This window comes from Rhagoletis zephyria, unplaced genomic scaffold (genome assembly GCF_001687245.7).
Source record: "Rhagoletis zephyria isolate East Lansing unplaced genomic scaffold, Rhagoletis_zephyria_1.1 Rzeph_scaffold_02434, whole genome shotgun sequence".
Classification (NCBI taxonomy): domain Eukaryota; kingdom Metazoa; phylum Arthropoda; class Insecta; order Diptera; family Tephritidae; genus Rhagoletis; species Rhagoletis zephyria.
The window spans coordinates 32500-44291 of record NW_016159518.1 but is presented as its reverse complement, the minus strand read 5'-3'; the positions used below and the strand labels follow the sequence as shown (position 1 = coordinate 44291).

Genomic DNA, 11792 nt, shown 5'->3' with positions numbered 1-11792 from the left:
TTAGTTTGTTATCGTATATTTCCCAATTGTATCCTCCCAGTAGCTTATTTGGCTGTCGCAGCCTAGCGGCTCTCTCTTAAGCTCTTCTCTGATGTTGTATGGTCCTACCGCAAAGAAGAGCTCGGGACCTATTTGTGTTGTTTTGTGTGTACTTTTTATGCCCTTATGGCCCGGCACCCAGACGAGGTAGACATTATTGATTGCAGCTAAGGCGTTTAGCACGACGGCTCGACGCGCTTAAGAACCATTGCGGATTTTGAGCGCGGCCTGACTGTTTATTAATATTAAAATATTTACATCACGATACTTTCGCTGAAGATTTATCTCTGCACAGACTAATGGCGCGAACCTCCGCTTGAAATATACTATGCAGTCTGCCCATAGGAACTGAGACTCTTTTGGGCCCAAAAATTTTTGAGCCGCCTGTGTACCAATAATGGGATGCACGTTGTGCCTGTGATGCACACACATGCAAGTTGTTGTAGTTTTGTGAGTGAGTGCCTCGTTCCCCCAAACCACCGCCCCATAGGTTATCATGGGCTTCACTATCACATTTACATCCATCTGAGAATCCGGGAACTACAACCCCAAGATTTTCCTGCAAGACATTTTGCATATCATTAGCGCTTTTACGGCTCCATGAGAGGTTAGCGTCGAGCGTGATGCCACTGTGTCATTGGGAGCTAAGTTGTCATTTCCGGTAGGGTTCTTCCTCTTGTGAATGGAATAATTGCTGTTTTCGTTGGGTTAATTTTAAGACCCTTATCCACACACCGTTTCTTTGTTATTTTTAGGGCATTCTGGATTATATAACAGAGGGTGTTCTCGAATTTTCCTCCTCTATCCATCTGCGAATAGGTGTTTGTACCGATTTTTCCTTCAATGCCTGACATATCGCCTCACGTGAGGTGTTATCGAAAGCTCCTTCTAGTTTGAGGAAGGCACAGAGAACAACATCTCCAGATTCTAGCGCACTTTGGATTTCTGTGGTAAGCTGATACAGGATTGTCACCGTAGATTCATTGAGGACTAATGCGTCAGCAGATCTGGCTGGTCAGTGCATACGAAAAAAGACGTGCAAGTGTTTGGACGGCGAATGGCACGAATGCTATGTTTAAGGGTCTTTCTTCCCCATATTTTTCTTTTTCGCCTTTTTTTGCGCGCGCCTTTCTGTGTCATCCTGTGCCTGCAATTCAAAAAAGTTTTTCAATAACGATTACGGAGGATGAATAGTGTAAGAGTCTGCAAGCCGGAGGTAATAGTATTTATGTGTTCACCGATGGTTAAAAAATTGTAGAAGCAGATGTATACTGCGCGGAAGTAGAACTAATCATTCAAATTGTTTGAGTCAAATACATCAACAGGATTGTAGTCTGTGGCAACACACGCTGTAAGAGGAGTACAAAGTTACAGGGAAATTGCGCTCCTTGTGAGTCAAAAAAATGACGAGCAAACGGAAATGAAAAAAGGCAAGCAAAAAGCAAAGCGGCAGCAGGGAAGAAGTAAAGAGCATAAAAAATGTAAGTATAAGCACTTGAAAAGGACACGCTCCGTGAAATTGGCAGTTGCAAGAAACACGAAAGGAAACAAAAATAACTTTATCGGCCATAACAAATGTTGCGGAAATTTCCACGAATGAGTTACACGAGCGCAAGGGCAGCAAACGAGCGCCAACGCACAGGCGAGTAAATAAACGAGAGTGGACGAGTAGTGGCAGTTCCATTGCCAGTGCCAGCGCCAGCGCTAGTGTCAGGCAGCTTCGAGTGGCAATGTGACATTTCCTAAATTGTGTGTGGCATGCAAAGGCTTTTAAATTTCAAAAAAAAGCATTTTCAGCAGTTAATAATTTAAAAATTTAAATTGAAATAAAATTAGGAGTAAAAATATCGCACAAGTTAATAAAAGAATTTAGCAAACATTTTATAGAAGCCCAATTCTGGTGAAGTGGAGTGAAAATTTGTATCGCAATTTTTTCGATTCGTAGAAATTTCAACGAGTGCGTAAGAGCGAAAGCCAAAAAGTGAAGTAGGGAAGCGCGAAAGGCAGCAAAGGCAAAGAGAGTACAACATTTTTTGTACGCCCTAACGCCGTCGCTCTATTGTACAACAACAAGTAGGCAAACACGAAAAATACAAAAAGAAAATGTTTTAAGTGTGTGCACTGAATATTTATGTGTACTGTTACATACGTACATATGTATATACAAATAGTATACGCACTAAATATGTACGCCGACGGCTTTGATATCGCAAGTTCGGCCTGACCTTTTTAACGACTTCGCATTTGCTGTTGCCCCATTGCAGCGCATATCCTTTTAAGTCACTTGCCGTGTAATCGTTATCGATGCGTACACTTTTTTTTTAGTGGTCTACTGAATTGTCGAATACTGTCAAAAACCAAGGCGGAAGTGAATTTTTTTTTATTGTAAAGTGACTGCAAGGAATTGAAATTATTTTTGATATCTTGTACCCCTGCTTCTGTTCCCCTTCATCACACCTGTGGAGGAGAATTTCCACGCATACACACACACACACACACACACACACATACGCCCAATCAATGAAAAAATGGTAACGATGACTTCAGAGATGGACAAAACGCAAACCTCAATCGTTATGACGGCCAAATTTGCTGCCGAAAATGCTGCTCTTACCACCAATCCACTTCAGTCTGAGGAAATGGCCAATCATGAGCGTAGTGTTGATGTTCTTGCGGACACTGGCAATGCAAATAGCGGTGCAGGCAACACTTGCGATGAAGCGAAAAGTTCGAATACAACAACAGCCACCTCAGTTGCAGCGGTCAAGCCACTGGAATTGTCCAGTGTCACAATTTCCATTGAATTTGCAAGTGAAGATGAGTCCTCAACAGTTGTGACGCCAGCTGATGGTGTGGAAGCGGTTGCAAGTAGTACCACAACATCAACCAGCACCTCGCAAGGAGCAACGCCCAAAACGCCAACATCGCCGATTGCTGCTGTAACGCCTGCCACACCTGGTGCAACACCAAAAATATCTGCAGCAGCAAGTGCCACAGAATCTGCAGCGATCACTGCGGCTGTCATCGAAACATCTGCTGCGTCCGCTGCCGCTAACAATGGCGACAATGCTACAATAAATGAATCTGCTATTGCGAACGATACCACCATTGCAACAGCGACCAACACATCGTCACCGCAAGCGTCCCGAGCAGCGCCAGCCACTGGTTCAGCTCCGGCCCTGGCCACAACTGCAGTTAGGACGCCTACAAATGCAACCACCGTCGTCACAACCACCGCCGCCGCTTCAAAATCAACGTCGCCAGTAGCAGCAGCAGCAGCAGCATCAACCTCAACAACAAAGGTGAACTTTAGCGACAACATCACAAGCAATAGCACCTGTACGTCCAGTACAAATAGCACCAGCAGTGTAACCAGCATCTCTGCGCCGGCTGCCGCAGGTGGTGCCACTGGCAATGGCAATGGCAATGGCAGTCAAAATCATCATAACCATCAGCAAAACAGTCAGCATGAGAAGTCGACTGCCGGGACTAGCAGTGGGAGTGGTAGTGTTGGTGGTGCTGATAGCTCGCACAATCAGCTGCATGGCGCGAAGCCTTCCTTCCCCACAGCCGCAATAACAAATCTGCCGTTAACGCGGCGCAATGAAGATGCGCCCAATATTCTAGTGTACAAAAAGGTAATCAAGTGTGCAAAGTCGAGTGGCAAACAAGAAGAGATAAGACCAAAAAAAATTTAAAGAAAGTTGATAGTAGATAACATGGTGTTATAAACATATTTATATGGAGCATTCCATGGTTGGTACGGTGCAAATAGTAATTAATAATTTTTTCAGTTTACTACTCTATTTAAAGTCAAGCCGATTTTTTATAACTAAAATAAATATCTAAGTACATTTAATTTACGTATCCCAAAACCGTTCGAAAACGATACGATGTTATTTGAAAGCAATAATTGTATTTTATTTGTTCAAGCTGAACATTTGAGAGCATGTATACGATCCATTTTCGGATTTTTTGCTGGCTGGGATCTTCACATTGCATTGGAATGCTCGATGCATTCCAAATGTTTTGTGCGAGTATGTATTACTGAGCAACGAAAAAAATAATATTCATTAATACCCATTATGGTTTACAAAATCAAATGTAGTATGTGGTAATATATGGGTGTTTCCAGCGGAAGGTCCACCACGACAAAAAAAAATAAAAGTTGTATATCTCACGTATTTACGGGCCGATTTGTCTGCTTTTTAAAGTATATACTGGCTATGTAAGTAGAATCATGTTTGCATAAAATGGTCTTCCTAGGTAGTGCCAAGGTCGAGATATTTCGAAAAACCGTATTTATGGTCCGATTTGGTTCGAATTTGGCGTATGTAGTTGAAACATAATAAATCATAGATTTTTAATAAACTGACCCTGAATTGCCGCTGAAGTCAAAATATAAAGTATATTCTACATAAAATACAAGTTTTATTTGCGTTAAAAATTCATTTAAAAGCAATATTAACAAAAATATAACGATGGAAATTTATGTCACGTGACGCCACGTCACGTCACGTTTCACACTTGGGGTTGTAAAAGAGAATTGAAACAATTTGCATTAATTCAAAAAACTCTAAAAACAACTAGACTCCAACTCATAAATAAATAAATAAGTTCCATGAAAATAGCCATGCACAATTCGCAGAGTTTTGCGATTTTGTAAGAAAAGAAAAAATCAACTTCCATTTTTTGTCACGTAACGACACTCTCTTTAAATGCTTATATTTCAGGACCAAGCAGTTCGATTGATTTCATTTTTCGGTTAAATATAGAGCTAATTATGTGCTATACAATGGCCCAAAAAAGTTAAAGAAAACAAATGGTATTCCTTTTTTGTATCACATTGAAATCGTACGACTGTCACGTGCGCCACCATGGGAATGCCCATATGTATCAAAAGTCGTGTTTTTGCAAAAATGTCCATTTTATTGCGCATTTCGGTAGATTGCCTAATCGGAAAAAATATTTGTCTGGGAAGATTGTTTTAAGGCAACACACCCCTAAAAATGGCGGGGCAGTTTTAGGACTAAAGTAAAAAATGCGGATCTTATGGCAGATTTTGGCAGAATATCTATTCGCTAAGAGCGTTTGTTTTGCAACTTTTTTTAAATAGAATAAATTTCTAAAAATGGACGGGAACATTTTGGACGAAAGTTAAAAAAAAGTTCGCTAACAGCTTTTGCTCGACAGCTGACTGGAAGATCGACCTATCTCGGCAGCCATTTCGAAAATGCCCTATCTCAACATATTTGTAATATATTTTCAGTTGAGATAGGGCGTTCTTCAACTAACTTCTGAGATAGAGTTTTTCAATCAAGTCAAATGTTAAAAAAGTTTTATCATATACCGATCAAAAACTATATATATATATATAATATATTTTTCTTTTTAAAATAACAAAAATAAATAAAATCAGAAAGAGAAAAAACAGTAATCAAGAAGATTTCTTCTCTTTGAAAAAAATGCAATTCTTTTTAAAACAATAAAATCTAAAAATTACAAGAAAACGAAATTAACAAAGGAATAAAAAATTTAATGAAAAAGTAGATATATTTTTAAAAATAGATACATTAAACTTAAAAAAAAAACTCTTTTTACACAGTGAAATCCAAAAAATAAAAGAAAATTTAACTGAAAACCTAAAAAAAATATGTAGAAAAGAAAAAAAAAAGTTCCTTAAAATTAAATGAAATTTAAAATATATTATTTTAAAAGTTATAACAACCAAAGAATATTTAATAAAACAGAAGTTTAATTAAAAAAGTATTTAAATGAATTAAAAAATATGAACATAAATATATGTTTTTTTAAAAAACAAATAGGAAAAATTAGATTAAAAAAGAAAAAAATTTAGATAAAAAAAAATATATAAAATATATAAAATTTGTCTTACGACTGACTTTTTGCTATCTTAGCCTTGTTAGTTTTCAAAAACTGAATATGTATGTTCCAAATGGCTAGATTTTTAATTTTTAACTTCTATCCGGTGTAGTTTTTCGGTTCTTTCAAAAAGAAATAAATTACAAGGTACTCATACAACCTGTAAGCTGTATTTTAAGTTGATTAGTCGAACAGTGTATTCAAGTAAAAAGTCTATATATCTATGTAGATAAAGCAAATATAATAATCACGTTACTTTTAAGAAATTTTCGTTTTCTGGGGCACATACATACTAACGGTATTTTTGAAAAACCTCGTAACAGAAATCACTATAAAATTCGTATTCCTTTAAATTAATTCAAAATACACCTGAAAATATTAAGATTCATCATATTATATGCTGAAAATGAAATACTAAATTTTTAATACTCAGATCAAAGATATACTCGGCCTTATCGGGAATTTCATGTGAACAATTTTTCCTAAAAATTATGAAGTAAAACAGAAATAATTTTTCCCAATTTGTTTCGGTTTTGTTTGTAAAATCATGTGAATAATTTATTCACATGGAATTAGCATTAGGGCTGATGAAAAATAATTTTTTTGTTATTAATAGAGTTTTTTATTGTTCCTGTAAAGTAGTGCTCTATGAGATACGAGTTTTCGCCAAAATACCCTCGTTATGTGAAACAATGCAATAATTTACGTGTTGGCGTTGATGTTACTCATACGACGCGTAGTTTTTTTTTTGTATCGAAATGTTGGAATACGAAACATACATATATAAATAAATACATAGACAGGGTATTTGAGGAAATTACCGACTCTAGAACTGGAATTTGTATACATATTTCTTAGTAAATTCATTGTACTTTAGAGTGGAGTAATGCTATATTATGTTTATTCAATAAAATCGCCTTCAGCGGTAATAACAGCTTCAAACCTCTGCCGGAATTGTTTACACGCCCGTATCGAATATTCCTCGTCCATATGTGTTATTAATCTGATCGTTTTCGCTTCATAGCCATTCAAACGAATAACAACCGGAGCACTGGATGGCCATAACTTTGAATGTATGGGGTCATGAAAATTCTCGGATTTTTAAGAGAGTTCTGTTGAAATACGAACACGTACACTTGCTATTCAGGGTTCCACAATTTCTTATTAAACTTTGACATATGCAATTGCAATTACGTGAAGTCGTTTGGGAATGAAACGGGGTGGCATAGCATGTCCTTCCTTGCTTACAACTCACTAAACCATAACAGTCGCCGAAAACTTTGTTAGCTGTTCTATAAAGGACTTGGGCTGAACAAGCCACTATTGCTTAATCCACCCTAAACTAATCACAAGAAACCAAATATCCGTTTTGAATTACAAAAATTATTTTAAGTTACTACTAAACTCATTTATAACTTACCCCAATTCCACAGATGGAAGCAATCATCGATAAGATGCAAGCAGAGTCAACTGGAGTGGCCGTGCGTACAGTTAAAGCGTTTATGAGCAAAGTGCCATCAGTGTTTACTGGTGCGGATCTAGTCGCTTGGATACTAAAGAATCTTGGTGTAGAAGAAGTGACAGAAGCCTTGCATTTTGCTCATTTGGTTGCCTCGCATGGTTACATTTTTCCCATCGATGATCATCAGTTGACTGTGAAAAATGATGGCACGTTTTATAGGTGAGTTCTGTTGACTAGTTGTGTACGCTAAGAAAAGCTAATAAAACAAAACCAGAATGCATTAGTTTGAAGTATACATTTAGGCTTCAATGGTTTCAATGGCGCAAAAGCACAGAAGCTTAGAGCAAGCAGCTGTGCAAAAACGTTTAAGCTTAACGTCAAGCTCTTCTTTTATTTTTAATTTACTTAGATTTCAAACGCCCTACTTCTGGCCATCAAATTGCTGGGAGCCGGAAAACACCGATTATGCCGTGTATCTGTGCAAGCGTACAATGCAGAATAAAACTCGGCTGGAATTGGCTGATTATGAAGCGGAAAATTTGGCTAAATTGCAAAAAATGTTCTCACGCAAATGGGAATTTATCTTCATGCAGGTTAGGATAAAATATGCAACTTTTGTGCCGTTTCTAATAAAAATTTGTTCTTCAAGGCGGAGTCACAAAGCAAAGTTGCGAAAAAACGTGATAAACTGGAGCGCAAGGTATTAGATTCGCAGGAGCGCGCTTTTTGGGATGTGCACCGGCCAATGCCCGGCTGTGTGAATACTACAGAAATCGATATAAAGAAAGCCTATCGACGTGGCGGTCATGGTTCGGGTACCTCTGGCGGTGCTGTGGCAAAGAATCCTATCGAACAATTGACGCGCGTAATTGCGCTACGCAAACAAAAACTCGAGCGACGCACAATCAAGGTGTCGAAGGCGGCAGAGGCGTAAGTTCTGTGTGTTTTTTCCTTCTTTTTTTGGAAAGCAGCTTAAAAGACTAGCACACAATGGAACGAGATCCGTTATCTACTACCCAATCTTAAGTTCACGTGTTTCATAGTTTTTTGTTTAATTTCAAAAATTTTGGCTTTTTCCCAAATGTATTATTTGTATTATTTCTGATTTAACAAAATTAATTTTCGCTACAAAATTACCTTGCATTTTCAACAAATAACAACAGTAATTGGCAAAAAAGATGCCATAAAGACGTTTTAAAAAAAGAGTATACAATTTATTTTTTCATTTCATTTCAGCCTGGTTGCCTACTACGAGCAGTACAATGAATTTGATTACTTTATTACATTGCCAGAGTTGCCCAATCCCTGGCAAACAGACAGCACAGAAATGTGGGATGCGGAACGTAACTCGTAAGTACTTTTCACTAAATTATTAAGTAATTGAATTAAAATTTTGTTAGAAGTGCAAATTACCATTGCAAATACAGTGCCTCCCCCTTTTGATCGCCAGTATCGAGAGTTTTTCTCTTTTTTATTTAATATTCATTAATTTTTTATAAAAAATATAGCATTTTTTATAACAAAAACCATGTAAATCTGATTTTCAAACTTTATACAAAATTTATTATAGTTAATGCAAATCATCACGTAACACCAAAATTATCAAAATTAAGCCAATTTTTAGAAGCTTGAAACTTCCACCTATGTAAATATACTAAAATTTGATGGGCTAGAACTCTAGACACATACACAAAAAACTCAAAAAAAAATTTTTTTGGTTTGAAATTAAAGAAAATTATTGAATATTAAATAAACAAAAAGAAAACTGTCAATACTGAGGATCAAAAAGGCCGGCGGTCTACAAGTGGCCAGCGCTTGTTTTACTTAGGGTGATTGACTCGGTTTTTCCAAACCGGTTTCCACCGTTTTTTTTTTGATATCTACATATAGGCGGTTTTTTGAAATCTAGGTAAAGTGGATTTTTTTATCGAACAAACCGTTTTTTTTTTCATTTAATAAAAATCTTGATTCCTCAATAAAATTTTTAAGTTTCTCGAAGTTTTCAAGGCGTTTTCCAGTTTGTGGATGAAGAGTATATCATACTTGATTCCAACAAATGAGTGTTTGGCGCTTAAAGGTTTTCTAGGTTTTAGGCGAGCTTCTCCTCGAATTCGTGGTTTAGGCATAAATCGAATAATCGAACACCCTAGTATTAATTAAAAAAAAGACACTGAATTAACTTCAAAATGTTCTTCATTATCAAATCCTGCTATGTTGAGATGGCTCCGCGATTTAGCGTTCAAACTGGTGGTCCCAATAAAAAGTTTTCACGTATGCGGAACTTATTGTGAAATTTTTTGTAAATCAATGCCTACTTGATATTTAAAGCATTTCAATAAAACAATATAATTTCATTATTGCCGGAAGAATGATAAATACCGAAATCATTAAAATGAATAAAGGTAATAGATCTCAATTATTAATGAAAAAAGATACAGACCTCAATTTATGTCTTAATAAATAATTAAAATTTTACACCCACTAATTTTTCTAATTTCTCTTATTTACAGAAAAGACGTTCCGCTACGGCGCGTCAAACGTTGGGGATTCAGTTTACGTGAGCTACTGAACGATCCAGTGGGACGCGAACAATTCACTAAATTTCTCGAAAAAGAATACAGTGGCGAAAACTTAAAGTAAGAAATCCTTTATAAATATGGGGCATTCCAGTTTGGCTTTGCTTCCTCCGACTTTTTTCATAATTTTTTATGTTATAGTATCAAAAGAGAGGGCTTCCTGTTTTTTTTTTATTTTTTTTTTTGTCCAGCTCTTTTTGAGATATCGATTTTTTAAAAAAGTTCCTTTTTTAAATGTCATAACTGTACGAAAAACGGGCCGATGGGGATCATTTTTGTTTTGAAATTTTTCATTTTCAAAACCCTTTTGCAATATAAAATCGAAAAAAAATTTCTAAAAAATTTTCAAATTTTCAATATAAAATTTTGATTTCCAAAACACGCGAACTAGCCGATTTTTCGAAAACATTTTCAAAAAACTGTCACTCATTCCACAACCCTATACCAATGGGTTTCATCTATAACAGAAAAATTATGAAAAAAAAATGGATATGCAAAAGCGAAATGGTCTCCGAATTGGGCTGGAATGCGCCACATACATACCTATCATACAACTGCTGCTTAATAATTTCTTACAATTTCCAATTCAAAAAGGTTCTGGGAGTCGGTGCAACAAATGAAAACGCTACCACAATCTGAAATCAAAGAAGCAATACACAAAATTTGGCAAGAATTTCTCGCACCCGATGCACCCTGTCCGGTCAATGTGGATTCCAAGTCAGTGGAATTGGCACGCGAAGCAGTCAACGCCGCAAATGGGCCAAATCGTTGGTGTTTCGATGTGGCCGCTGCGCATGTCTACCATCTCATGAAGAGCGATTCATATTCACGTTATCTACGCTCGGATATGTACAAGGACTATTTGAATTGTTCGCGCAAGAAAATCAAATCGATACCAAATTTGTTTGGTGTAAAGCGCTAGGGGGGTGGGGGAGTAAATAAAAATATTGAAAATAAGTAAGGAAGAGGCGAATGAGCATGGAATATGAAATGGTTGAATTACTTACATAAGTACTTTAAATATAAATATGTACCGTCATGCCGCTTGTTATTTATAATATTTTGTTAATAAGTATGTACGAAATGATGTTGGAAAAGAGGAATTGAAAAGTGTACCCGCATGTGGTTGAAACTCTATTTGTATTTTATAAAGCTTTTTTACAAATTGTTTTATACATACATATATCTGAGAGAAAAATGAAATATGTATTTTATTCAAAAATTTTGCAAATTAAACTACTGCAAGTTTTGTTAATTTTAAGCGGATTTAAAGTATCCAAAAGAAAGTAAGAGCTTATCACAGGCATTTGCATAACTGTATGTAAAAAGTATGTAGAAGAATAGTTATTACACATATAATTAGAGAAATTGTACAAGCTTATGAAAAAAACTTACGAATATAAAAATATGTTTATATGTAGGTGGCTATGATATAACGAAAAAAATAGATTAGCCCCACACCTAATTACACCGTGCAGCAAAAATCAAAACATTTCAAAACACAAGAAACAATCAATATATATATGTACTCACGAAACAATTGGCCAGATATAGTGAAACTGCGTTTTTAGTTTTTCTCTTTCTTTCAATTTTCAAAATTATGATTCAGTCAAAAAATGCTTAAAAAAAATCAGTGCGATGTAAAATAATAATGCGGGCACCAAATGAAGGATACAATTAAAAAAAAAATTAAAGCTTTTGGTTAACAAGAACGAATAGGTATTGAAAATGCCCTTGTAATTTTTTTTAAGCTAATAAAGTTAGAAGAGTAAAATTCGAGTATGTGGTCGTGTGTATATTAGTCCTTAACATAAAATTTTTCAAAAATACAT

The 11792-nt window shown here is 36.0% G+C and overlaps 1 protein-coding gene across 1 annotated transcript; it reads left to right on the top strand.

Moving 5' to 3' along the window:
- Positions 1-2576: 2576 nt before the first annotated feature.
- On the top strand, positions 2577-11130 carry LOC108366893 (regulator of G-protein signaling 7-like). Its single transcript, XM_017621381.1, has 7 exons — positions 2577-3677; positions 7356-7603; positions 7794-7977; positions 8034-8314; positions 8621-8734; positions 9895-10020; positions 10555-11130. Exons 1-7 carry the CDS (start codon positions 2577-2579, stop codon positions 10880-10882), a joined length of 2382 nt encoding a protein of 793 aa, XP_017476870.1. The 3' UTR covers positions 10883-11130.
- Positions 11131-11792: the final 662 nt, after the last annotated feature.

Bases quoted from the DNA above. Each gene is read 5' to 3' on its own strand.
- LOC108366893 (XM_017621381.1), top strand. From the start codon at position 2,577: ATGACTTCAGAGATGGACAAAACGCAAACCTCAATCGTTATGACGGCC. The intron at 3,678-7,355 runs GTAATCAAGTGT...CCAATTCCACAG, and splicing joins ATATTCTAGTGTACAAAAAG to ATGGAAGCAATCATCGATAA. The intron at 7,978-8,033 runs GTTAGGATAAAA...TTGTTCTTCAAG, and splicing joins GGGAATTTATCTTCATGCAG to GCGGAGTCACAAAGCAAAGT.